Source organism: Triticum dicoccoides, chromosome 1A (assembly GCF_002162155.2).
Source record: "Triticum dicoccoides isolate Atlit2015 ecotype Zavitan chromosome 1A, WEW_v2.0, whole genome shotgun sequence".
In the NCBI taxonomy this organism is placed as follows: Eukaryota; Viridiplantae; Streptophyta; class Magnoliopsida; order Poales; family Poaceae; genus Triticum; species Triticum dicoccoides.
In genome coordinates this window covers 514,095,874-514,123,583 of record NC_041380.1, presented here as the reverse complement: position 1 = coordinate 514,123,583, position 27,710 = coordinate 514,095,874, and the positions used below count along the sequence as shown (strand labels likewise).

The window sequence follows — 27,710 nt, the reverse complement described above, 5'->3', positions numbered from 1 at the left end:
CTATAATCTCTTACCCTCCGGCAGAGTATCGAAAAAGGCCCGAAGATGGGATCTCACAAGGACAGAAGCTTGCGCCGGCGGAAAAGTTTTTTGGGTGTGCCCTCTGGTCTTCAGGGAATATTTGGGTATTTGTAGAGCAGAGATTAGGGTTAGAAGAGCCATAGGGGGCCCACAAAGCTCATAGGGCGCCCCCTAGGGCGTGCCTGGTGAGCTCGTGGTTCACCGTGGGCCTTCTGGCCTCCTCCTGAAGCTTCATGGGTGTCTTCTTGTCCAAGAAAAATCGTCAAAAAGTTTCGGTCCATTTGGACTCCGTTTGGTATTGATTTTCTGTAAAAGACAAAAACAAGGAAAAACAACAAGTCGCACTGGACACTAGGTTAATAGGCTAGTCCTAGAAAATGATATAAAATAACATAATAATGCATATAAAACATCCAAAATGGATAATATAATAGCATGTAACAATAAAAAATTATAGATACATTGGAGACGTATTAGAGTCTCTGTGTAGCTATTTTATAGTATTGTTGATTAACAATCAATGTTTTTTTAGATTTATGCATTTTATAGGTGTAATCGATTGATAATTGGTGATAGGAGATGTCTACATGCCGGGCACATTGGGCAACCTTTAGATAATGCTCACCTTTAGGGAAAGATCACTTAGGAATTTTGTCTGGCTTCAATATTGTTTGGTTGAATGTGTGGAATAGTGATACAATTATGGACAATAGTTTTGGAACACCAATTTTCTCACTCATAGTGACAAAATTTGGATGGTTAATCCTTTTATTTCAGTACAACAATGGAACTCAAGATTTTAATGTGCTTGGTGAGAATTATTTTGTTAAAATGTGTAACACATCAATGACTAGTAACATTACTGCACTCAATATCTTTGGGGTGTGTACAATGCCTTTCCACTGGATGTTTTATTGTGATGAAGTGCAGTAATGATCAAAGATATTATTTGTACCATATAGCTCCGCAGCAACGCACGGAGTATCATCTAGTTTTATAAATTTATGAACACAAGCCTTTCGGTAGCAAGAAAAATGGCATAGAATACATTGGAATAACGTGAGCTACCAATTTGATAAGGATCTCCTTCCCTGCTGCCGCCATACAATTCCCAATCCATCATTAACTTTCAATAAACAACCTATCCTTAAGATATTTGAAGTTATCATGTTGGCCCTCCCCACATTGGATAGCAAACCAAGGTACTGTTCGGTCAAAATTTCATTGGGAACCGTCAAAATAGTTTTAACAATGTTCATAATAGACTTTACACACCCTTGCAAAAGGGTATTGAGAATTTCTGCAAATTAACCTTCTGACGGGGTGCATCACAATATTCCTTGATAGTGACGAAAAATAGAAGCCCTTGCATGTACGCATTTCGTAGTTAGCTTTAAACATTAGCAAGCTATTCTTTTTTAGGAAGACCATCATGGTAAGCTTTTTCATTTTAGATCATCATGGTTAGGAGTATTGATGATCATCTCTTTCTCTCTTCTCGTTTTCCTTCCCCCTAACCCTAGGAGGTTAGGGCAAACTCTTCTGTCCAAGCTTCATCGGCAAGCCCGTGGATTCGCCTCCTCTCTGCATGCCGCTCCGATGGCCGTTAGCGGGTAGGGGAATCCCGACTCCTCCATTCCGGTTAGCAGTTTAGGTTAGGGTTTTTTAGTCCTCGCAGATATGGTGCTCAGGCGGATGGCGACGCTACTTCTTCGAGTTTGTCCTCCGGGCTCCGATCTTCCTCGAGTTCATCTTTCTCGACGTAGTCAAGGGAGCTCCGGAGTAGATTATTGTTGTTTCTTTGGGGCAGTGAGGTTAGGGTTTCTTGTCTTGGGCAAGATTTGGTGTCGGCTGTGAGGCAGTGGTGAGTCCAATAGCTAGGCTTAAACAGGAGTCCAGTAGCTGTCAGGCAGTGTCATATGTAGTCTATATTGGAATCCCAATGGTCTTATATTTAGGAACGGAGTGAGTACATGTTTCTAGTAGCATTCTTGGAAAGTTTGAGCACATTTGAACAAATGGACTAGGAAATTATGGCTATTTAGCTAAGAAGATTGAAAATTTGGTTCAAAAATTTCAGTAAGTACCGCTCGCTCCATTCCTAAATATAAGCCTTTTTAAAGATTCCAATATATATTATACATGCAGAGCAAAACGAGTGAATCTACGCTCTAAAATATATCTATACACATCCGTATGTAATTCTCCTTGACATATCTAAAAAGTCTTATATTTAGGACCGTTCCTAAATATAGGACCTTTTAGAGATTCCAATATGAACTACATACAGATGTATATAGATATATTGCACGTAGAGTGTAGATTTACTCATTTTACTTCGTACGTAGTCCGTATTGAAATCCCTGAAAGGTCTTATATTTAGAAACGGATGGAGTACATGTTTCTATTAGTATTCTCGGAAAGTTTGAGCACATTTGGACAAATGGACTAGGAAATTATGTCTATTTAGCTAAGAATATTCAAAATTTGGTTCAATTTTTTTTAAATAGAAACATTCCAGTAAATACTACATTTTCCCGGTAGTAGCCTGGGAAAATCTCAGCTTATTTGAAGAAAGGAAATATGAGATGGAGTTTTTTTTTCTTCAAACAAACCCTTTTTTGCATTAACATTTTTCTAAAAAAGTATCGTGCTAACTTGGAGTCCACCCGCCATTTTCGTGCTGGATTCGTCATTGGTGTCAGGTGCTTCAGATCTATGCAAGGATTCAACGACGACGACTGTGGCTCCAGCGCACTATTCCTTATATAGGGGCACATGCACAAAGACTTTACGGCTGTCATCGACAAGGTCAGGCCGGCTCTGGCAGGGCCGTAGGGGAGCGCTGACAGCGGCGCGTCGGCAGCTTGTTGTGACGATAGTAGTGGTTGTTTGAGGGTCTTGAAATCTCAATGTAATTTGTATTATTTGTATTATGTTCGAGATGCTTTGTACTTCTGTTGAACTTTTTGTTAATAGAGATCTGGATCATTTTCTTAAAAAATTAATCGGAAAGATAATATTCCCGTATCGGAACCCAGTTGGACCAAATGGGCCCAATGCCAAGTCCCCACGTGTCGCTCCGCAAGAGCTGGGGATCTCTCCTCGCTAAATCCCCTCCCCTCCCCTCCCCGTTCCCAGTCCACCCCGATCTCCCCTCCGCCGCCACACCCAATCCCAGGCGCCCCCGCCCAATCCCCATCCAGCAGCGCACGGCGGGGGGAGGTCGCGGCGGCGCGGCTCGATCAGGCGGCCTGGCTCCCGCTCCGGTCACCCCTCCCCCAGCCAGCTCGGGTTTTCCGGTCAGGTAACGGCAGAGGCCCGCGGAATCGCTGCTTTCCTCGGGCTCCGGGGCGGGTGATCCGAGGCGCGGAGGGATTGGTCGTCGGGAGGGCTCGATTTGGGGCCGGGTTCGGGATGGGAATTCCGTTTCCGGGGGACGGCGGGGGGATTGGTGATCGGTGCTTGTGGTGTAGGGTTCTGTTCCGTGGTTTGATCTGTAAATTGCGAGAGCTGTTCCGCGTGATTACCTCCAAATAAGGGTAGCTTTGTAGTTTTACTTCCTCTCGCGTGCATCACGGATCCACAGAATTTTTTGTTTTGTTTTTGGGAAGACGTAGAAATCGAGAGTCGAGAGAGGTTGCGTGGTTAAATCTGATCGTAGTTAGGTCATGGGTTTTTTGCCGTGTTCGATTTGGGGGAGAAAGTAGCTCTGATCTACTGGTACTGATTACCTGGCTCGTTACCAAATCGTAGAATTTTTTTCTTCCGATGCTTCAGCTATGGATGCGTCGTGTGCAGTTTCAAACGTGTTATAAACACACGTTTATTGAGTATTGACTTATGTGAAATCACCTCGATGCTGTCGTGTTGCTGGTGGTATGCTTGCTGCAATAAGGTAGTTGCTTTGCTCTCTGGGAGTGTGTTCCTGGGAGTTTTAGTTGGACATGTAGATGACTGTTTTTGATCGCGAGCCTGAGTGTGGTATGTAAACTGTTATGAACCTGTGTTGTGTTATTGCTTTCTGCAATGAAAATCGGGAGCCAAGAGCTCCTCAATTCGGGGGGAAAAAGCACACACCTATTGATGTATTTTTCACAAGCGCTCTGTCTCATTCATGTCTTGGTTAGCTTCTACTGTTATACATTTCCATGGCCATCCATTTAAAGTTTGCAGTCTTTTTTGCATAACTCAGCACCGTGTTTCTGAGAGATGACTCGGGCTAAGAGCGAGAACGACCGGGTGATGCCTGGTCCGGACCAGGTTGACTTGGCATCCCACGATGATGATAGCGCGAGGGAGTCACCACGTAGGAGAGCTGGACCACAACTGAAGAAAGGCCCTTGGACACCGGCCGAGGATGCCATCTTGGAGGCGTATGTTAAGAAGCATGGTGTGCAGAACTGGAATGTGGTGCAGAAGGACACCGGGCTGTTAAGGTGCGGCAAGAGCTGCCGTCTCCGCTGGGCAAACCACCTGAGGCCCGACCTAAAGAAGGGCACTTTCACCAAAGAGGAGGAGAACCTAATCATTAAGCTCCATTCCAAAATGGGGAATAAGTGGGCTCGAATGGCTGCCCGTGTAAGTTCACTTTCAAGCTCATGTTTTTCAGGTTCAGCATTCATCAAATTTTGTTCTCATGCTTCTCTCATGAGAGTTGATATTTAATTTAATAGATTGCATATGCTATTTAATCTTGCATCTGATGTGGATGTCAGAGTATCCTTAGTAGAGTTATTAAGATCCTGATATTTTGCGTGAGATGCTTCTTTGATCTTCTCATGCATGAATTTAATGTTGCGAATATATGTTTTATGCTGTTGGAAATTTCTTTCTTGAGTTTGTAATAGTTCTTATTAAGAACAGTAAATATTTTTCCCTCCACTCCTAAATATTAGGAACGGAAGGAGTAGTTTCATAGTTCATATTAAGAACAGAACATTGGTATTAGTTTCAGACATCGTAACTTATCATTCATTATGATTCTGAAGGTATTGTCCATTATATGAAGTCTGATTATTTTCTTGGCGCAACCTAATAAAGTACCAAACTTGTGGTTCAAATTAAGTTATTTTGTTAATTTCAGAAATAATTTATTTCCCCATTCCCACTAACCCCTTGCTTAGATTTTTTAACCCCACAACCCCGTCCACTAATCCAGTATTACCGTCTGCTTGGATATCTGATGATCAACATATCAGGCTTATTCGCCAAAATTTTGCCTAGTATTATCGTCTCTTTTTTCCATTTATTTTATATGACCAGTTGACCACTTGTCAGTTCTGTGACTTGAATTATGTTCCTTTTGAGTTTTGTGGTACTGCCTTATGCCAAAGCTATTAGTTTGTTTTTCAATTAGCGATGCTGTTACCAAAACATAATTATATAACATAACAGTATTATATTGCACAAATAATATATCCTATACATTTTCTTTAGATCTTTGTCTGTTAAATTGATGTACTCCATTTGATACATTCTGCATTTTGGTATCAGCATTTCCAGACTCCGACCATTCGTATTCTTATACGTATCTCTGAACTTCCTTCCATCTCACTTATTTGTTGCATCATATGATTGGCAGTTCTATCTTTTCGACATAATCTTCAATAGAATAACGTGAGCATATTGTGGTTTCAACTACAACTAGGACTGTAAGACAATAAGCAGCCTTTCTGTTTGACTGGCAAAAGTATGCACGAAAGTAATTGTGTTAAAAAGCATGTCCACCTGGTAGCATTCTTGTACTTTGGCATCATTCTATCATACAGCTATATAGTGTATTTCCATGGAAATCCAGAGCTAGAGATTGATCAAAGTTTTACCGAAATTTTTTGAATAGGTATTTGTCTTGGTTGCATGTACATACCTGTTTTGGTAATTTGTCTTTAAAGTAACTTATCTCTTATGCACACATTTCTTCTCTTTAATTGCCACTAACCTTCAGAACATGTTCAGTTGCCAGGGCGCACTGATAATGAAATAAAAAACTACTGGAACACTCGAATAAAGAAATGCCAGCGCACCTCTACGCCTATATATCCTGCTGAAATATGCCTACAGGCTTCAAATGAAGATCAGCATGAGTCCGCTGACTTCAGTTTTAGCGAGAAGCTGGCCAATGATCTCCTCCATGGAAATGGTTTATATGATCCCAGTTCAACGTGGGGCGATTTCATTGATGACCAAGAAGCTTTGTCTTATGCGCCCCAGCTTCCAGATGTTTCTTTCAGCAATTTACCTGGTCTGTACTTTGAGTCAACAAACCATGGCTTCGTGGATCAAGTTAACCAAGCAGAAGTTCTGAAAGAATCTGAGATTTCATTTCCTTGGTTGAACGCGGCCATCAATGGTACGTTTTCCTCAGTTGATGAATCCTTCAAAGTCTGAGAAGCTTGTATCATGATTTTTGTGTGACCGTGTGACCAACTTCAGCTATAAGAGTGCATCACCTTGTGCAGGTACCTTCGATGGCAGCCATGCCTTTTCAAATGGCAACTTCTCTACTTCTAGGCCCATGACTGGTCCCTGGAAGATGGAGCTCCCTTCATTCCAATTTGCTGGATCTGATCCAAACAACTGGTCCGCATACTCAAGGACCTGTGCTGCGCAGGGTGCCAACTTTGCTGATCCCTGCATGCGCTCATCAGCGGCAATGGCATCAGCTAAGTTTGAGCACATGTGCATGATACCAGGGAACAGCGGTCAGTTGGAAGAGCCGCTTCCAGAAGCTCATGCAGTAAGCTCTGCAGAGAACCAGCAGCTGTCCGTGGGGAGTTCGAGTGCCTCTACTGGCTCACCCTGCGATGCTATGGTGGAAACATCAGAGCTCCATTTCTTGGAGCGAGACCCCAACCTGTACGCTCTTGTCAACAGCTGTTCGCCCGCCTCGCCTCTTTGCCAAGCATCGCCTGATGAGTTACCGTGCTCCGATTTTTCATCTGGTTAGTGATTACTCCATTTTCTCCATCTACTGATAGTACCTTGGTTAGTTCACCGATTTCACTAGTTTAATCAGCACTGATTTCACTTGCAGCAGCGAGCCCTGTGTTTGTATCAGATGAACCAACAATCCTGCAATACGAAAAAGGATTTCTCTTGCCTCATCCTGAAGATTCCGGGGCAGACGCATTCTCCCATTGGAACGCGATGCCGCCCATCTTCCAGTGATGCGATTCAAATGGGTCTACAATGGTGCAGGTACCGACCGAGCCACCTGTGAGCTATGGAATTGTTGAACTTGCATTTGACTGACACGCTATTCTTCCTGGTCCAGGCAGGTACCTGTGAGCGGCATCCCTTTGAACCAGACGAAATCTCCAACTGGCCTCCAATAAAGCTGTAGAAGAGTCGGTTGTTCTTTGTTCCATTATCTCGAGTAGAATTCCCTCGTGTTCAGCCAACCTGCAAGACGCGCTCACTTTGGCCAACCTTCAAAATGCCCACTGAAGTACGTAAGGAGGTTCATTGTTGTCCAAGCATGCGCCAAGGTGGCACATTGCTGCCCACCTGGCATGCTTCTGGAGGAGACGGAGGAAGGAGAGCACCTAGTAGGATGCCACATGGGCGGAAAGTGGTGGCCTTGACTCTTTGTCCGTCTCCTCCATCAGGGTGTCTGCCTGTGGGCAAAAGGCGTCGCTTTGGACGGTATTGACCCTCTTGTTACCAGGTTGAATGAGTAGGTTGGACATTTTCAAAGCCGGATGGCCAAAGTGAGCGCCTGGCGCATGTCGACTGACTGCGAATGGTTTCACTCCCATTTTTCTCAACATCAGAACTTTGGCACCTCCGTCGCCTGCCTGTACCTGTAACACTGGTGTGTACGCTTGAACATTCCTTGGTTTATTCTATTCCACGTAGCACGGCTGTACACGGTGCCAGCATGTTGTGATGTTCTTTTGAGGTTTTATATATCTGCGAATTCGGAGGCCAGTGTGTTTTGTCTGTTTGATATCCGTGAATGCCGGCGTCGCTTGCAAGATCCGGGAGTTCACATTGGAAGGAAGAGAAGATCAGTATTATAGCGGAAACGCACAGCAGGAGATCCGCATCTTTATTATGCTGCTAGGAGGAATACTACTACTATATACGTAGTAGAGTGGTAGATTCGTGTCACGTTCCCCGGCACGAAATGAAACGTGCTATTGCTGGCTTGCCGCGGAATCGTGGACGCAACCACCTCCTCTTCTTGACTTAAATTTCCAGAAGGAAAAACAAAAACTCTCTGTCTCTCCTCTGGATTGGTTCCTCGTTGGTGCATTCCGGGAGAGGAGAAGGCGCGCTGGTTGTGTTGTGCACCACTTCTTGACAGGGAGAGTTTGTTTGAGGGGGTCGAGGGTGATGTTTTTTTGCCGGTGAGGCGAGGCGTCGCCCCGGACGGTGACAGGACAGCTACGGGAGCGTCACTCCATCAATGACAAAGCCACAGCATCACCAACTTGGCTCAGTCGGTCGGCACCGTCGCCGACTCGCCGTCACACCACGCACGCACGGTCGACGGGCCATTCCGACGAGCGCCAACGGCGATAAAGAAATCGGCACGTGGCGCCCGATCGCCGTGCCGCAGTTAATTCCGGGCGGTCGACCTGTCCGCCTCGCTGGCCGGGCCCCGCGCGCTGACGGGGCAGCGGCACCCTCCCCCTTCCCCACGGCCCGCCCGCCCGCGGTCGCGTCGCCGAGACAAACTCCCAGCCCAAAAAAAACAAAAACGCACGCGCTGGCGCTGCCCCCTCTCCTCGGACGCCACCGACCGACCGACCGAGCCCTTCTCCCTTCTCCCTTGCGTGGGTTCGCCTCGCTCGCTTGCTTGCTGCCGCCGCCAGTTACCAGTAGTACGGCACACGCCTCGGCCCCGGCCTCGTCACGGCGGGCCAGGACCATGGGCGCCGCCGCCGCCGCGGGCCGCCTACTAGTACGATCTCCATCGCGCGCGCCGGGATGAGCGCCAGGGCCGGGCCGGATCCCAACTCCGACAAGTCGGTCGCGTGGCCGGACCTCCGGGGAAGCCTCGAGCGGGCCGGCGCCCTCGCCGCGGAGCTCGCGGCCGCGGCGGAGGAACGGGCACGCCTGGCGCGCCGCCTCGAGGCCGCGCTCGAGGTGAGAATGCTTCTCGCTCGCTCGCTTTGCTTCCGCCCCGCTCGTCGCGCCCCCTTTTGTCGAGCGTGGCCTGATCCTGCTGCTGCTGCAGGTGAGGAGGGAGTCGGTGCGGCAGGGCGCGGCGCTGGACGAGCTGAGCCGGCGGCTGGAGCGGCGGCGGGCGCGCGCGGACGAGCTCGCCGTCGCCAGGCGGAGGGCCGCCGAGGGCGTGGAACGGCGCAAGGAGCAGATGCAGGCGCAGATCGAGCGGGTGCTGCCGCTCTCCAGGGCCCTCGCCGCCGCGCACCGCCAAGTGCAGGTACCTGCCCGCCCGCCCGTTTCTTCCTCTCCACGCGACACCGGAATGCATTGGGTATTCTGGCTGCCTGCGTTTGGTCCGATATCTAATCCGTCTCCTCCTGATTGATCGCAGGAAGCCAAAGAGTTGAAATCCGCGGAGAAGGCGCGGCTTGGGGATCTGCAGAGGCTGCTCAGGACGAGGCAGCAGTCCATGGTAGCCCAGGTCGCCGCCCTGTACCCTGTCAGGGTCTTCCGAGACCTGCCGGCTGCAGAGAACCACCATTCCCGTACCAATGGTGAGAATTCAGTACTCATGTGCCTCCCCTGAGCAACAATGCTTGATACGATGTGCATGATTTTAGCGTATATGCCCCACAGGCCCATAGATAAGCAATGAACAATCATGTTGTCACATGAATTTTATTTTATTTTTGCTCTGATTTTCATACGAGTCAGAGAGCTAATTAAAAACACAGTCGATCCTTATATCTCACTTCATGTAACCGTTTATGATGAAATGACACCACATTTTCAGGAGAGTGCCGAACACCTTTGGAAGAGAATGGGGCACTTCCGCAAGAAATGAATGGAAATGGAAGACATTTACTCAGCATTATCAAATCTCCACATGTTGGCCCCTTGACATTTTTTGGTTGGCAAATTGGAAAGCCCAAGACAAAGCAGCCAAGTTACAGTCACAAGGAGCTTCAGAGGTCAGCAGCTGTGCTTGGATATGCAGCACATGTAAGTTTGTCTGCCCAATGCTCCTGCACAACAAAATATTAAGACAAATAGACAATACATTTGATGTAGCACATATATCCCAGCCTAGCTAGGCCAGTTGTCATGCTTCAAGAAGAAAATACAAAAAATATTTCTTGGGCTGCCGATTTTTTGGTATAGTTTTTAATAGATCCAGTGGTAAAGATCAAAAAAGAAGAGCATTGAGTTTTTCATGCATTAGTTTGGAATACAATATAAATTGTGGCCCTTCCAGATTTAGTGGTTCCATGGTATCAAGCCTACACTATGATAGGAGTGTAAGTTATCTGCCTGCATCTGCACACTAGATTTTATAGGTGCAGCCACTAGAGTTAAAATCACTACTTGCTTACCATGTTAATTTGGTGTGGAGTTCAAAAGAGTTAGAATCTTATCTGCCTGCATCTGCACACTAGATTTTATAGGTGCAGCCACTAGAGTTAAAATCACTACTTGCTTACCATGTTAATTTTGTGTGGAGTTCAAAAGAGTTAGAATCACAAGTTGCTCACTTTGTTAATTTCCTGTAGGCAGTCTTGCTTATTGCTTCATATCTTGACATTCCCCTCCGATATCCTTTGCGCTTTGGAGGATCACGATCTTATGTTGGTGATCGTTTGCCTTCAGCTGAAGCATCATCCATGGGTTCAACGGAACATCGAAGGGTCGGCAGCGCTGACTCAAAACTAACAGATTATCCCCTTTTCTTGGAATATCAAGATGACTTGACAAAGGCATCCTACGCCATTCACTTGTTGCAAAAGGTGTGTGTTCTCCATACAGTCTTGTATTCCATCTCCCTGTTTGTCGCTGCAATCTTTGTTTAATCCAGTTTCCCAAGCAAACTAAGACTGCTTGCTGTCCACATTTTCAATGATGGGTGGTTAGGATACGGAGCAGCTCTTGAACTACATCGGAGCAGAGAGTTCTGGGAGGAATGCATTTGGTAATCTGCGGGAGCTTATTAGGATTGTACAGTCAGATGAGTATCTGTACATATGATTAGATTTGGTGATCATCGTGAGTTTGGATCGCATATGCTGTATAGATAGATATATGGTAGAATACAGGTTTAAGTAGGTATTCTTTCTGTTCTTTTGTGTGATTCTGCCTACTCTCGCCGTGCCGAGTTTTTGTATGCGCAGCAAAGAGCAGCACTGGGTTGTGCTAGATCAATGGTATTTACAGATGGGGTTTTACATGAGCATAAAAGCCTCTCTCCCATGTACTCCCTCCGTCCGGAATTACTTGTCGCAGAAAAGGATGAAAATGAATGTATCTACAACTAAAATACGTCTAGATGACCTCCATTTCTATGACAAGTAATTCCGGACGGAGGGAGTATATTTTTGAGGTTTCTGGGTACGTACTACCCTCTGAGGCTGTTGTATAAAAAAGGTTATGAGTTGATATGAAAGTCATTGGACTCGGAAATTCAGGAGTCAAGACCTACTTTGGACCTGTTTGGAACACAGGCAGTGTACACAACGCACCAAACTCATTATCCATTTGACTATTTGAGCATGGATATCACAAGCCCAATAGTATTATAAATGAAACATCATTGCAGTCATCTAACTAACTTCATCACTGGTTTAAGCATTGCTATTATATCATCATTATATTTATAAAGAAGCATGATGTTGTCATGTGAACAACTTATTAACACTGGAGAGAAAAAGAATATCTTCTCAAAAAAAGGCATTGCTCTGACGCAACTAAATTCGGTGCACCAATTAAAGAACCGACCTGGTGTTTTGAGAAGAGAAAATTCAAGAACCGAGCTGTTACCATCATGAACACCACCGCAGGGACCAAAGAAAAGAGTCCGGAAAGAAGCTTTCCGGCACCGTCCATGGGTCCGTCCGGGCCCGGAAAAAGTCTTGGCATGAAAGCGGCGGCGGCAGACGCGGATCGATATCCCGCACACACAAATGCAATGGTGACAGCCACCACCGCGCGGCTCCCCCTCCACGACCAAACACGCGGGAAAGGGATCCCACCCACCGCCCGCCCCGCTGGCTCGGCTCGGCGGCCCCACCGCCGGCGTGGGCGCACGTGCCACCGCCTCACCCGTGTCCGGCGACGGCCGGGGACAACTACCGCCCCGCGGAAGTACCAGCAGAAGAGATGGTGTGATGAGGCCAGGGGCCCCCGCCACCCTCCCCCACTACCAGCGATCGGCGCCGCGCCGCGCTCCCACTTCGTGGCTCGCCAGTCGGTCGGTCAGTCCGCCACCTGCTTCACTTTGAGACTCCTTCACTTTCTTGAGCTCGGATCACCATTTTCCTTTCCTTCGCTCCCCTTTTTCTTTCTTCGGGATCACCATTGCCAACCGCTGCACTGCCGCCCTGCCGGCGATCCCATCTGAACTTCCCAAGAGGCAATCGCGCTAGCTTGCCAGCCTTTTCTTGGTCGGTTGTTCCTGGCCTGCCTTTGATCTTCTGCCGCTGCTGCCTGCCTGCCGCCGGAGTCCCCCGCTGGCCCCGGTCCTCTGTTCTTGCCCCCGCCCCTCGGATCTCGGGCTCCGATCGGCGTCCGCTTAAAGGTACCAACTTCTGAGGCTGCCGATCCAGTATTAATTCAGCGTCTCCAGAGTAATCATGTGAATTGAATTCTTGAACGTGCTCCCACATTTCTAGTTTAGTCTGATATGGTTTTTAGAATTGAAAGCCATAACAAACTTTAATATGGTTTAGGATCGTAACACAAGCTTTTTGTAGAATTAAACCTCTGGTAGAATTCATTCGATGAGCTAATGTTGCCAGTGTGTTTTCTCTGCTAGGTCTGTGCTGGCAGGTGAGAGAGGAGTGGCCATGGGTGTCCAGGCCAAGCATGATACATTAGGCATCAAGAAAGTTTTGAAGTGCTCTATCAGAATAAGCTATAGATGTGCCTCTGAACACTGGGCTCTCTTCAGTCTAGCCCTACTGCTTTACCTGCTGTACAGATCTTCACCGGGTCTCTTCGCTTTCCTTCTCTCCACTTCCCCTGTAATTATTTGCGCCACCCTTCTTCTTGGTATACTGCTAAGTTATGGGAGCACACATCTTCCTGAGTCCGTTGAAGACCGGAAGACTGACACAGATAGTTCAGCTCCCAGGTTTGGATGTTTTTCCAGAAATGTTCATTTTGGAGCACATCAGGGATTTTCAGTGCCTGCAGTTAAGGAGAGCACAGTTGGCTTTAAATGTTGGGAAATCAGAAACCCAAGTTTTAGCAAGGCAAGGGCTGACAAGCTTACTGAGCTGGATGATACTGTTCCTCTTTTGAAGGAATCAGTTGATCAAGGAGATGAGAGAGTTTATGGACATGATAGACTCACTGAACTCTTCGCTTCTATTTCTTCCATGGTGACACTGCAGCAAGAGGTTGGTATGGAGAAATTCATGAAGGCTGATCATGAACGGGAGTTCAGAGATCCATTTTCCAACAATGATAATAGTACCGAGTATGCTAGCCTGTTTGAGGATGCTGGTCAAAGAAGAGTTGATGAGAAGGAGACAACATTTGGCTTATGCTCTTCCAGTGAGAATGATAGGGAAAATGATGAAACAGTAAGAAAGGAAAATCAAGATAAATTGTTGACAGATGATCAAAGTGATAATGTGGGAGAGGTTTCAGAAGATAACCCAGCTAAAAAACCGGCTGGTACTTGCAAATGGGGCCGTGCTTTTTCTGTCCGTCAGAGAAAGAAGCTTGATGGGATAAAGATTGAGCCTATCAATGTTGATATCAGCAGCCAGTTAGACTCTTCTCTAGTTTCACCATGTGCAAGAGTTGGCAACCATGATGTTTCATCAGATTTTGATTCTGTCAAGCCAGAGTTTTCCTCTTCTGATATCACTATGGTTGACGTTGCTCCAATGCTCGATGGTAATGATCCTCCTTTAAGCAATGATGATTCTGGTAAGCTAGAGGATTCCTCTTGTGATATCACTATGGCTGATGTTGCTCCAATGCTTGATGAGATTGATCCTCCTTTAGGCAATGAATTCCCTAGCCCCGAGCCCATTGACAATGATGATTCTGTCTGCGGTTCCAACTTCTGCTGCCTGGATCCTCAAATGGACAGTGATAATAACAGCAAGCCTGATACTAGTAAAGCTGAAAATGATGCTAAGGATGGAGAAAAGAAGAAGGATGATGGTGGGAACCAACCTGAATTTCTTGGGACAGCAGACGAAGATAAGAATGCCATGGATCTTGGGTACTCTGAGGTGGAAAGGAGTCGTAGATTGGAGTTCTTGATGGCTAAGAGAAGATCAAGGAAGAATATAATATTTGATCTTGATGGAAATGATGCTTGTCAGAGTGCAGATAGATTTTCACGTTTCCGTATGCAAGTTCAGCCCATTTCAGTATCAAGGAGGAGCCCTTTTGACCTTGCTTCTGATCCTGATGAGGCAGCCATTCCTGGCTCGGCTCCTTCAATCATGCATCGGCGAAATAACCTGTTTGAACCCCCTTCTGAACAATCAGATGATGGTGGTGTATCTGCACATGATAACTTGGATTCTCAAGAAATCATGACAGGTTCCCGCCGAGACATGGTCTTCAAGAGGCATGATACCTTCAATTTTGGCGGCCAAGAGAGACACCGTTCTCGATTTAAGCCATGTTTCGTGCTGGATGCAATGGATATTCAGGAAGAAAGTACAGGCAGTTTCCAGAGGCAGTTCAGTGACAAGAGTGTGTCAAAACTAAGTGCTGTATCTGAGTGTGATACCCTTTCTTCGGTCGCTGATCAAGAGGAAAGCAACAACCTCGTCAAAAAGGATTTCCAGAGGTGGTTCAGTGACAAGAGCGTGTCAAGACTGAGCGTTGTTTCTGAATCTGACACCCTTTCTTTGGGCGCCGATCAAGAGGAATGCAACGACCTTGTGAAAAAGGATTTCCAGAGGTGGTTCAGTGACAAGAGCATGTCGAGGCTGAGCGTTGTTTCTGGATCTGACGCCCTTTCTTTGGCCGCCGGTCAAGAGGAACGCAGCGACTTCAATAAGGACTTCCTCTGGTATTTCCAGAGGCAGTTCAGTGACAAGAGCATGTCGAAAGTAACTGTTGTTTCTGAATCCGATGCCCTTTCTTTGGTCGCCGACCAGGAGGAACACACCGACTTCAATAAGGATTTCCTTTGGTACTTCCAGAGGCAGTTCAGCGACAAGAGCGTGTCGAGGCAGAGCGTTGTTGCTGAATCTGATATCATTTCGTCAGTCACCGATCAAGAGGACCGCAGCGACCTCGTCGAGAAGGATGTCCTTTTGGGGGACACGTCGCCAGAGCTGCCAAGACAGGAAAGTGATGTTGGAAATGCTGGAAGCAAATGCCCAGACACGGTTGATTTTTTGGGTGATGAAACTCTGAATGCCGCTGTCGCCAGTGGGATGGAGCCTGAGCCAGTGTGCAATGCTGCAACATAGGCTCTGAATCTTCTGATCAAGTGATGTCGAAGCACAGAGCTTTCCCTGTACATTTTGTGAATGTAATTGGATAGAAACATGGCACTGTTCCTGTTGCCATTCTCTGAACATAGGCCTTGTGAAGTTCCAAAAAATGAAAAGAGAGAGAGAACAATTTTTGTGTATGTTACAGGTTATTCCATCCTAGAGAATGTTGAATATCCTTATGAAATCTTCAACCCTGATTCCTGTTTGCTTTTAGCAGAAGTTTCCCAGCTGCCATGCAATGTGTGAACCCACATTATCTAGAACAGTGGCCAGCAACCCCCGCCCAAGACTTGGAACTTGTGAGATTCTTGGCCTGCGGTCTGTCTGAAGAAGATTCGTTTCCCCAGCTGGAAGCAAGCATACAAAGTTTTCCCTGTACATTTTGTGAGTGCAATTGGATAGAAACATCATAGTACTGTTCCAGATGCCATTTTTTGAACGTCAATAGGCCTTGTGAAGTTGTTCCAAACGAAATGAAATGGAAAGAGCATAATCTTTGTGCCTGTCGGAGATTGTTGAGTATCCTTATCTAATTCTCAACCCTGATTATTTGTTTGCTTTTTACCAGAATTTCTCCAGCTGAGATGCAGCGTGGATCCAGACTACCTAGAGCAGCGGCCAAGAGTTGGAACTTGTGAAGCTCTTGGCCCGTGGTCTGAAGATTCTTTTCCCCAGCTGGAAGCAAGCATGCTACTCTACTAGCTTCTTCAGCTCCGGCCGCAATATCAGAAGCTACACACACACATGCACGCGGTTGCTTCAGTGACAAAAAATTCTCATCTTTGGTCACTCGATTCAAGGAGCGGCAGAAGAAAGCGCCCAAACCATCCAAATCTTGCTTGCGTGCATGACCGACTGCCCCGTCTCGCGATCAGATTCTTCAGAACTTTCTTCGGCTGAAGCTGGCTTGTAGTACTAGTAGTAGCTTCTGCCACACGCCGTTCTTGCAATCTGGCCATAAAATGTCGTGCCTCACGTCTTGTCACGCTCCCGCAAAAAAAATGCACGTAAACATATAAACTTGAATATACTCCCTCGTTCACAAATACTATAAGATGTTTTGGATCCCTTAAAAAAATGTTTTGAATATTTAGTACGGACTACATACGGGCTGAAATGAGTGAACGAACTCACTAAAACGCCTGTATGGAGGGAGTAGCTAGGATTAGATTGCTAAGAACATTTTTGTGATGTGGCTTCACATCATAGACCTTAAAAAAATGTTTTGAATATTTAGTACAGACTACATACGGGCTGAAATGAGTGAACGAACTTACTAAAACGCCTGTATGGAGGGAGTAGCTAGGATTAGATTGCTAAGAACATTTTTGTGATGTGGCTTCACATCATAGAATACATGTAGCTTCGCCACTGATTAGGATACGATCATACGATACGATCGAAGCCCTACTTCGCGATGCTCTTGTATAACTTGCTCAGTTATTTATTTATTTTACCCCCAACCTAAAGCTCTCCTGTGAGGGCAAAACATTGTCCACGACACAATGCCATCGAATCAAACGATCGACCGCTGGTACGGGACCGGAGCCAGGAAAAATAATCAATGTCGTTCAGCGTATGTACAGTGTAGAAATCTTAATCCTGATACGCTGATTAAGGGTGTCAAAACCGATGTACATGGTCTGAACATTTCTACGAGCAACTCAAAGGGCATCTCCAATGCCGACCCTCAAATCTCTCACAGCCGTCTGGATCGTGAAAGCCATTCAACGTGGTCATGTATCGGTCTGCGGTGTAGTCTGGACATATTTTCTCCCACACCCAAAACCCCTCCTTCCTCCTGCGTGTGCTTCCCGCCCTGCGCCACTTGCCCGCATTCATGCCGCTGTAAAGCGTGCGCGCTCCACATTGAAGACGGCTCAGGGCGGATGCAACCTCCCATTGCCTCCGCCATTGAAGCGGCGCGCCGGCCGAGGGCACCGCTCGGATGAACACGTCTCCTCGCCGCATTTAAATGCCTCCATTAAACCCGTGTGGAAGCCAAGAAACCTACCCCCTCCACACGTACCGCGTCATCCGTTGTCAACGCACGCGTAACCGCGCCCTACTGGCAGAGAAAGAAGCCGACTGCGCGGAGATCGTTGAGTCGGTGGCCTATGCGTCCGCGTTCGCCGCCCAACATCGAGGGAAAGTAGAACACGGGAGGCAGCCGCCACTTGGGTCCCAGGAAGGCCACCGCCAGCGTGTCGCCGACTTGCACAACCAGTGACTTGGCCGGTTCTTCAGCGCAGACCGTCGCCGCCCCAAGCCTGGGCTCCACGGAGGCGGAGGTGCCCCCCTTCCCCTCCGGCCGAAGCATCAGCCCGCGGTTCCACTCCAATGAGCGGTGGGGAAGCGAGCCGCCCTTTGCGCTGAAGCATATACCTCCGGGCCTCTCGATAGTCCGATGAACGGGTTGCCGGACATGAGGAAAACAGAGGGACCCACCGCGGCCGGTCGTAGACTAGTATAGTGTATCTGTGTCGTCGAAGTGGAGTTCGGCACGATCGTATGTGCACATAGTTTTACCATTATAGTTAAGATATGTTCAAGATGTAAACGTTTTCGTCTGGTTTGTATGAAATCCGTCATGTTTATATGAAATCCAGTCGTGTTTGCATGAATTTCATCCGGTTTGCTGAAAAAATGTTTGAAATGTACGCGGTTACGGTTGGATGGCGGCCTACCGCATCCGTGTCCCCGGATACGAGAGAAAAATTACGAGTCGCCATTGGATATGCCCTTATAAGACAGAACCGTGACTTGGATTGCTTGGGGGCCTTTGGTTGCCACAAAAGTAGCTGCGGTTGATTATATGAACTTTTTAAGTTGAGTAATACATTATTTCACGTGAAAAAAAAGATGCACACAACTGTTAGTACATACACTCATGTCAGTCAGCGGGGCCCATCTATTTCTTTTATTGTACGATACCATCGAGTAAAAAATCTTTATTGGAATGCAAGACCTTGGCAAGCCCTTCTCTTTTTTTGTCTGAGGAAAAGGAAATTCATTCATCAAAGGGCAATCAAGTTTGCATTACAAAGGTCAGGTACCTTATCCGGTCCTGAACGAAGCCGAAGTACGCTTCTTTATTCTACCATAGTTTGCTAAAAAGTGACTGACAATGTTTTGTTCTCTCCTAACTTGCTTGACTATGAATTTCCTCTGATCCCGAAGAAGCCCTTCTTGATGATGCTCGATGCTTTGTAAATGTGCTTAGTTATATCTTCTTCTTCTTCTTCTTCTTGCGTTCTTCTTTACCCCCAGAGCGCGTTAACAAAATTCATGTGAAGATAGAGTACCACTCATCCGAGCCATCAGGTGACACAATCTTCTTTTTTCCTTTTTGCGGGATCATCAGGTGATACAATCAATTGCTGATGCGGCCGTACGGCGGATGGAACGAGGAAAAACAATCAATGGGGTCAACACATGTTACAGTGTAGAAAAATATTACTACTAATCTTGGTGTGTTGGTTTTATGGGGCCTTAGCACGACGACTTCCCGACTGTCTATTATAATAAGGTTTGCCCGGCTCTGACGAGGGAAGGGTAATGACAGCGGCGCGTCTTCGGCTTGTAGTCGTCGCTAGGTGGTCTATGGATCTTGATGTAATTTTTATTATTTCTAGTGTTCGTTGTACTACTATGATTGAAGATGAATAGATTGGAAGTTTTTTTGAAAAAAAATACGCCAGTTAATTAGTGGCGTCAAAATGATCTAACAGAATATAATACAGTACGTACGTGGACATTTGTACGTAAGAGCACCTGAAGAAAGAACCATGGGTGTCTGCTCGCTCAATCGCTGTGCTGCCTGCCTGCCTGCTGTATCGCTCGCTCTCGTAGCAGCTGGGCAACGACGCACGCATAAACCGTAGCACTAGTACGGCTAATCCGTCAAGGGTGACAGGCATTATCCTTTGACTAATTCCGATGCTGGGGCTAATTAATCCCGGTCCAAGAAACATCCCGGGACAGAATAGACAGCGGCACCATGCATATGCATGTGGCAGCGGCCAGGCGTACGTGTTCATGTGATGAATCTCACGTCCCGTGTGTCAAAATCCGTACTAACATTTGTTTCGGAGGTGTGTCCTTTGCCTAATTTCGTAAGTAAGTACGTACTACTCATTTCAACGACAGTTAAATTTCGAATAGAGGCAAAATATTTGTTTGGATCTCACGTCGACACAGAATCCGTAACAAATTTCTTCGCAGTTCGGTTACTGTGCGACAGTCATCGGTGCTAGTAGAGCAAATGCGCGCAGCTACCCTACCACCTACAAAAGGCCGGCCCACCATGTCAGCCATGGAACACACAAATGTGTAGCAAGACGTGTGATGCTCCACATTAAAGACGGCTCAGGATGGACGCGACCTCCCACTGCCTCCGCTAGTGAAGCGACGCGCCAGCCAAGGGCACTGCCCGGCTGAACACGCCTCATCGCCGCATTCAAACGCCTCCATTAAACCCGCGTGGAAGCCAAGAAACTTACTCCAGCTACACATACCGCGTCATCCGTCGTCAGCGTGCGCGTAACCGCGCCTGCCGACAGAGAAAGAAGCTGGCTGCGCGGAGGTCGATGAGTCGGTGGCCTGTGCGTCCACGTCTGCCGCCCAACATCGAGGGAAAGTAAACACGGGAGGCTGCATTCGCTTGGGTCCCAGGAAGGCCACCGCCGGCGTGTCGCCAGTGACTTGCCCGGTTCTTTAGCGCAGAACATCGTCGCCCCAAGCCTGGGCTCCACAAAGGCGGAGGTTCCCCCTTCCCCTCCGGCTGGAGCATCAGTCGACGGTTCCACTTCGATGACCGGTGGGGAAGTAAGCTTCCTTTTGCGCTGAAGCATATACCTTCCGGGCTCCCGACAGTCCGGTGAGCGGGCTGCCGGACATGGGGAAGATAAAGGGATCCGCCGCGACCGGCCGTAGACTAGCGTGGTGTAACACCCCCAGTGTCATGCTACAGTAACCCTCTGTGATTAAGCTAATCATTTTACTAAACAGTGCTTGATCACCTTTGATTCAAATATCCTTTGAAATTTCACTTTCAAATCATATTCTTTTTACAAGTGAAATATGGAGTTGCACAAAAGTGGCTGAAAAATAGTTTATCTTTTAGCCAAAATTCCATAACAAATTGATTTTTAAGGAAACACAATATCATCTCCAAGCCCAGATGGACTATAGCAATTAAACAGTGCCATTCCAGCATTTTAAATGCAAATTCATTAATGAAAATTCTAAATGAATCTAAACCTCTCCCAAAAATAATTGTGGCAGTGCCTAAAAATGCACTGGGCTTTTATGATCCAATTTCACATTTTTCCTAAATCGTTAGCATCCCTAGATAAATCATTTTCCTTCTCTGGTTTTACAAAAAAAAAAGAAATTAGCAGGGAAAAGCAGAGGGGGGATAGAGAAAAGAGCCCCTGGCCTCCCATTGGGCCTCGGCCCACTCCAGCTGTCCAGCCCACCCCTCTCCCTCCCCGGTCAGTTCTCTGTTTAGATGACCCCCGTCGCTACAGGGGGCTGGTCGCCGCCGAACCACCTCGCCAGCGATGAACCCCGCGAGAGGATAAGGCTGCCACGCCCCGACTCCTTGATCCCCTCTCCACTCCCCCTGGCGTCCCCATCCATTCCCCATCCTCGGGTCGCTTTCGCTCTCCAGATCCACCGCGCCACCGCACCGCCGCCATGCCCGCCGACGCCGGCGAGCTCTCCGCCGTCCCCGTCACCTAGGACCGTGCCAGGGCCTTCGCCGCCCTCCGCCTCGTCGCCTTCGACTACGAGCTGAGCCGAGGAGCACCACTACGGCGCCCCCGACCCTACTTCCTCGTCAGACGCCGCCTCCCTCGTCGTCGTCTCCGCTGCCGTACATCGCCGTCGAACCGCCCCCGAGCCCGCTGCCACCCCTCTACAACTCCGCCGTGAGCCCCCTACCTTTTCTCCCTTTCCCCTCCGTCGTAGGCGTCCCCTAGCTGCTCCGTCGCCGTGGCCCGAGCCCGCCGCCGCAACCATGAGCTCGCTCGAGCTCCCGCGCACGCCAACAGCCTCCCAACGCCCCGACTGCCCACGCCCTCCCGTCTCTGTTTGCTACCGCTGCCGCTTGCCCCCGCTCGGGCTTGCCCGCAGCCGCCCGGGCCTGCTCATGCACGCACGACACCCCTGTTCTCGTCGCGTCCCGCTGGCCCCGGCCACGCCCGACCGTTCCCCCCCATTGCCTCTGCGGCTGCTCCTTCCGGTGGTTCGCGCGCGCCCACCGCTGTCGGCCGCGACCAGCGCGCCAGCCGCCCTCACGCACGGACCTAACCCGTGCTCGCTCGCCGCCGCTTCTACTCATCACCGGTGACGCTCGGGGCCTCGCCCGCTCCAGCCACTTGCACCGCTCGGCGCGGCGGCTCGCCCGCATCCGAACGCACCGCTCCGCGTGCCAAACGGGCACCTGCGACGTGAACCCGACGCTCTCCTCCCCTTCTTTGGTTGCCGACGCGTCGACACCGACGCCGTCTCCGGCCGCCCCCGACCCGGCTACCGCCCCAGTTCGATGCGGCTCATCGCCCTCGACCGAACGCACCTAACCGCGCGTCAAATGGACAACGAGGGACGCATCCTGGTGGCCGCCCGAGCCCTCCGCCGCGAACAGGGCTCGCCGGAGCTCACTCCGGCGCCGGCCGCCGACGTGGCACACCTGGGGCCACCCCCTGGGTCACTGCCAGTGGGGCCCCTGGTCCCCTGTTGACCAGTTGACCCAGTCAACTGCTGACTGGGCAGCCCCGTGTCACTGACAAGCGGGCCCCACCACATAATTAAGTTAATTAAAACTTTTTATAGATAAAACTAATTAGTTAACCTAATCAGTCACTGACATGTGGGACCCAGCTGCTAATTAGCCATATTTAATTAAAATAACCCACCGTTAGCCCTCTGTCTATGACAGGTGGGACCCATTGGTCAGTTTGACCAGTCAGCGGGTCTGTTGACCTGCTGATGTCATGCTGACACTCTACTGACGTCATTTTCTTTTCTGTTAATTTAATTAATTACAGAAAATGTTTAAAACTTTGAAAATTCGTAGAAATTAAACTGTAACTCTGATGAAAATGTTTTCTATATGAAAGTTGCTCAGAAAAATCCCACGAATCCGAATACGCGGTCCGTTCATCTGTCACATGCCCCTAGCATGCTGAACATGGAACATTCCCCCCTCCGGTCCTTTGTCTGACATAGGTCCGGAACCGGGAAAACATTCCCGGTTGACTTCTCCCTTCGCCGGTATCGTGTAGCACTGTGTTAGAACACGTCTAACTCTGCCTGTTGTCCTGTTATGCACTTGCTTGCTCTGTATTTACTGTTTCTCCCCCCTCTTCTCTCCGGTAGACCCCGAGACCGATGATGCCGCTGTGATCGACTACGTCACCGACGACCTCTTCTTCTTGTCTGAGCAACCAGGCAAGCAAACCCCCCTTGAGCATTCCGATATCGCCCATTTCTTTCCCACTCATGCTTGCATTAGAACTGCTACTGTTTTCTGTATGATCCTACTCTGATGCATAGCCTGTTGTTGGTACCTGCTTTCATACCTTACCTGCTTATCCTAAACTTCTTAGTATAGGATGGTTAGTGATCCATCAGTGACCTCCACCTTGTCCCAGTTGCCTCGCTTTATGTTTGATGACTCAATCAACGTGATCGACGTCCAGGCCCCGACACCGCACATCACCCCCCTTAGTTGTACGACAATATAGAGTTACTATCGAGTGCCGAGGGTGAACCTCATACATCACTCCTGATGAGATCTCCATAGTGTAGCTTTACGGTCGAGGTCATCGAGGGTGATTTCCTCCTTAACCACTTCCGTTACGGCTTTGTCGTGCAACCCATCAAACGTGAACCTCGAGGGTGGATCCTCTTATGTTCACCTTGATGACAACATCGAGTGGAATTCACCGGGGGTGATTCCCCGGGTTTTCCCCTTGGTGTTAGACACACAGTTACTATGGTTACTATGACTTTGGACTAAACCATGTGACTAAAGACGGGTTGACCCTGAGTGGTACCCGCGCGAGCTTAATTGCGAGTGATGTGTAGTCGGGTTGACCTGGATGGTGCCCGCGAGATACTTACGAGGCGTGGCCGGGCATTCTTAGCCCTTGCCGCAAGTACTCGAGACGGGGCAACGGGGTCACATCTTTCGTGAGTCTCTACTTGTTACCGCGCGTTCCTAATCCACTACGATTTGGATATTTGATCCGAGGGGCCTCTGGCCTGATAACACTAACCATCATGTGGGCATAGTATGGGCGTTCTGCGTCGTATACATCAGCCGAAGCTTAATAGACGTCAACGACTGAGCGGCGCGCGCCGGGTTGGACTGGTAAGCTCCTGCCTTTTTAGGGAGGCAGCTAGGTCTGCTCACAGGCCGCCCACGCAACGTGCAGGAGTTCCCGGGGAGATGGCCCATGACCCCTAGGGGCATAGGTTTAGTCCGGCGTGCTGGCCTCTCTATTAAGCCTAGGTCGGGTTGTGGCGTATTGTTTGGCCGAGGCCGGGCATGACCCAGGAAAGTGTGTCCGGCTGGAGTTAATCGAGCATGGTGGGTAAGTTGGCGCACCCCTGTAGGGAAGAAAACATCTATCAATAGCCTATCCTACGGTAACGGACACTTGGAGTTGTATCCCGATCGATACAACTAGAACTGGATACTTGAGGTGAGACATGGTGATGAGAATTGGATTGTGATGATAACTGGATAGTATGGCTCTAGGATTGCTTTCTTGCAGGGAGTCGAGAAAGGATCTCCGATCGAGGTTGATAACATTACTGCTACTTTACTTTATGCTACTCTACTCCCTCCTGTTGCTGCAAGATGGTGGTTTCCAGAAGATGCTAGTCTTCGATAGGCTAGGCTTTCCCCTTCCCTTCTGGCATTCTGTAGTTTAGTCCATAGATACAACCCATTCCTTTGATACAGATGCGTACTTAGTTTAGATCTGATGTAAGTCTTGCGAGTACTTTGGATGAGTACTCACGGCTGCTTTGCTACTTCTTTTTCCCCATACCCGATTGTTGCGACCAGATGACGGATCCCAGGAGCCAGACGACACCACTGATGACTACTGCTACGCCGAGGGTGCCTACTACTACGTGACGGCCGCTGACGACTTGGAGTAGTTAGGAGGCTCCCAGGCAGGAGGCCTTGCCTTTTCGATCTTTGTTGCTTTTGTGCTAGCCTTCTTAAGGCAATCTTGTTTAACTTATGTCTGTACTCAGATATTGTTGCTTCCGCTGACTCTTGTGCTTTCGAGCTTATGTATTCGAGCCCTCGAGGCCCCTGGCTTGTAATATAAAGCTTGTATTATTTTAATTTTTGTCTAGAGTTGTGTTGTGATATCTTCCTGTGAGTCATTGATTTTGATCGTACACATTTGCATGTATGATTAGTGTATGATTGAATCGAGGGCGTCACAAGTTGGTATCAGAGCCGACTGCCTGTAGGTATCCCCCTTTCCAACTCCTTGGCCGAAGTTGAGTCTAGTCACTACAAAACTTTTACTAACATGGTTGTGTGTCTTACGGGCCCACATCGCCAATTGGGTGGTATTAGGATCTTTAATTCCTTGTCTATACTCTGGGACTCTGATCTCTCTTCTATTCGGGTTAAATGATTTTGATAACTCTAACTCTAGGTTCTCGTAACTACTTTCTCCCGGAGAGCCCTTCTTTCTAGATGATCGTCTGCTTCACCAGAAGATTTCGAAGATACTCTCTGATGTTCTCCTGAGAACATGTGCTCATCGCGTTTACAATTCCCTACCACTGATAAGCCCCTATGACTAACTTCGTATCCTTGTCGCTCATTCCTTCATCCCCAGTTGCTCTTGTTACTACAAGATGCCCGGAAATTCTCCCTATTGTTTTGAGAATACTTTGTGCCTATTGCCTTGCAGTTCCTTGTCACCTGTATACGCCTACAAATTAATCCTCACCCACACCGAGGATTTGTTTCTCCCTTGTTGTTTATGTGTCTTCGAAATACTATTTGATCTTTCGAAAATCTCAATAGCCTGTTGTTCTTGGAATTCTTGCTTACTTGCATTGCAGTTAATTCCACATGTCTAGCAATATTCTTTAAAATTCTTCGTGATTGTCATTCTGTTCCTATGGATTCAACATGTGTGTTAAAGCGCACAATCATCAGTTGATCCTTCTAAATCATCTTTCCGGCTCAGACGTCATTTTGAACATGAGCTGGTTCTCGACCAATCTATTTGTCATCGATGGTGCCCCTAGGTCTATTCTACTTATCCATCCTTAATCAGAGCGTCTGCTTCTGATCCTTTGATTTGGAAATCATAATTCCTTTGCATTTGAGCTTCGAATTAGTTAGTTGTTTCTATAATCTGATATCCTTGCATTCTTTCTTCTTCTGGTTGAGTATCGATGCTCACATCAGATCCCTTGTGGACCACCACATCCTTTGTTGGATTATTACTCGACAGTACCCCTCGTATTTAATCACCTTGTGAGTTCTTCCCGGATACATAATACCATTGTTAAATTGTATCCTCTTCTTTGGTCAACCATGCTTTACCTTTGCAGTTGTGTTAGTTACTCTTTAAGTTGGTGGTATATGTTCCTAAGATGCCCTCATGGGTTGAACCTATGCCTTTTCTAATCTGTGTGAACTCGAAAGTTATGCGGATTATACTCTACTGACTTTTCATCAGATATAATTTCAATACTACAACTTCACCAAGAGCGAGAAGTAAAATGAAAGGTTATGCATTGTAGAAGTGGGAGTCGACCCTGAACCTTGTGTTCATGCCCACGGACACGGTGTGGGACTTATCATGAAAGCTTCTTGCAAGGATATTTAATCATTTGAATAATTCTCCCGGTATCGTGAATTGGATCCCTTGTAGTTATGGTCCCGACCATATTTCCTCCTTGATCCCATTTACTGGGTAAGTTACAATTACTTATCCTGCGCAAATCATTCCCCCGTCCAACCTCTACTCCGATTTACCTTCTGGCATTACACCTAGTACTTGATACTGGGAAGCTTTATACCCCATCACATCATTCCTAGCCTGATCGGCTATATTGTTATCGTGTCAACTTTTTAACTGTGCTACCTGGTCCTTATGCTCGGAGCAACTTCCGACGATGAGCTAAGCTTACATCGATCGTCCTCATCTTATCATTTCACCTCGAAAAACAAGCTTGACTTTGAGCTTGTGTCGAATCCGTGGTTCCCATAGCCTTTCACTTCTTCCTTCCTTTCTGCTCGGTGACATCTTCATGAAATCTCTCAACAAATGTGTCGCGATCATCATCAACATTCTGAGCTTTTCCAGGATATCAATCAAATTCATGGTGAGAAATACAATCCTCCCCATCGATGATTTATGTTATCATCACAACATTCTTGCCTTCCCCAACACAAACTTGTTCATATAATTTCGCAAATACATCCTTCTTGACATGTCGATGGATTGTTACTAAGCCCGTCGGCCACACCCTCATCTCTTCCCTGCTAAAGTTGTATGACTTATTTCAAGTTGTTTCCGATGGATCCTTGGTGTATCCAAAGTCTGACCGTTGCTTGAAACCATGTCCATGCTATCTTGAAGCATGTCTGTGGTACTCCGATCTCCAATAAGAACATTTGAAGCACGATACTAAATTTTCTTTATCAATTATCCAAACACCGTTGTATGGGTGATGTCATGAAGTTTCTTTCCCTTTACCTAATTGGTTATCTACTTACTATCCTGTCATGGATATCACCCTCTGCTTGTCCTTGGGAAGGATATACTCCTGATAATTGTGTTGAACACATTTTCCTTTCCATTATTCTGATTAATATGCTAATCATATTTTCCTTTCCATTCTTTTGTTTAACCTTTCTGGTAAACTAACTTATCTCAGCAGGGATAATTTCTTTCTTAGGTAAGCACCTCAATGTACAACCCTGTCAGTAAAGACCCTGTTATTATTGCTGTTGACATTCCGGTAACTACCGATGGACGAGAAGTTTGCCTAATGGCCCGCCTCGTTCAACGAGCAGGATAATGGTTCTCTTCGTCCCTCGTCCTT

The 27,710-nt window shown here is 47.6% G+C and overlaps 3 protein-coding genes across 5 annotated transcripts; all 3 read left to right on the top strand.

Moving 5' to 3' along the window:
* Positions 1-3,159: 3,159 nt before the first annotated feature.
* On the top strand, positions 3,160-7,953 carry LOC119284633 (transcription factor GAMYB-like). Of its 3 annotated transcripts, none has more exons than XM_037563797.1 (6): positions 3,160-3,328; positions 4,217-4,602; positions 5,980-6,373; positions 6,483-6,965; positions 7,061-7,221; positions 7,298-7,953. In XM_037563797.1, exons 2-5 carry the CDS (start codon positions 4,234-4,236, stop codon positions 7,189-7,191), a joined length of 1,377 nt encoding a protein of 458 aa, XP_037419694.1. In that variant the 5' UTR covers positions 3,160-3,328; positions 4,217-4,233; the 3' UTR covers positions 7,192-7,221; positions 7,298-7,953. The 3 variants fall into 3 exon arrangements, with proteins under 3 accessions (XP_037419694.1, XP_037419681.1, XP_037419688.1); XM_037563784.1 differs by having other exon boundaries at positions 3,161-3,328; positions 7,058-7,221; XM_037563791.1 differs by lacking the exon at positions 3,160-3,328 and having other exon boundaries at positions 3,352-4,602; positions 7,058-7,221.
* Positions 7,954-8,774: 821 nt separating this feature from the next.
* On the top strand, positions 8,775-11,451 carry LOC119284626 (UV radiation resistance-associated protein-like). Its single transcript, XM_037563773.1, has 6 exons — positions 8,775-9,117; positions 9,209-9,415; positions 9,530-9,692; positions 9,932-10,140; positions 10,689-10,922; positions 11,047-11,451. Exons 1-6 carry the CDS (start codon positions 8,959-8,961, stop codon positions 11,158-11,160), a joined length of 1,086 nt encoding a protein of 361 aa, XP_037419670.1. The 5' UTR covers positions 8,775-8,958; the 3' UTR covers positions 11,161-11,451.
* A 705-nt stretch (positions 11,452-12,156) lies between these two features.
* Positions 12,157-16,108, top strand: LOC119284617. The gene is made up of 2 exons (XM_037563763.1): positions 12,157-12,706; positions 12,944-16,108. The coding sequence occupies exon 2, from the start codon at positions 12,975-12,977 to the stop codon at positions 15,576-15,578; it is 2,604 nt and encodes an 867-aa protein (XP_037419660.1). The 5' UTR covers positions 12,157-12,706; positions 12,944-12,974; the 3' UTR covers positions 15,579-16,108.
* The last annotated feature ends 11,602 nt before the right edge of the window (positions 16,109-27,710 follow it).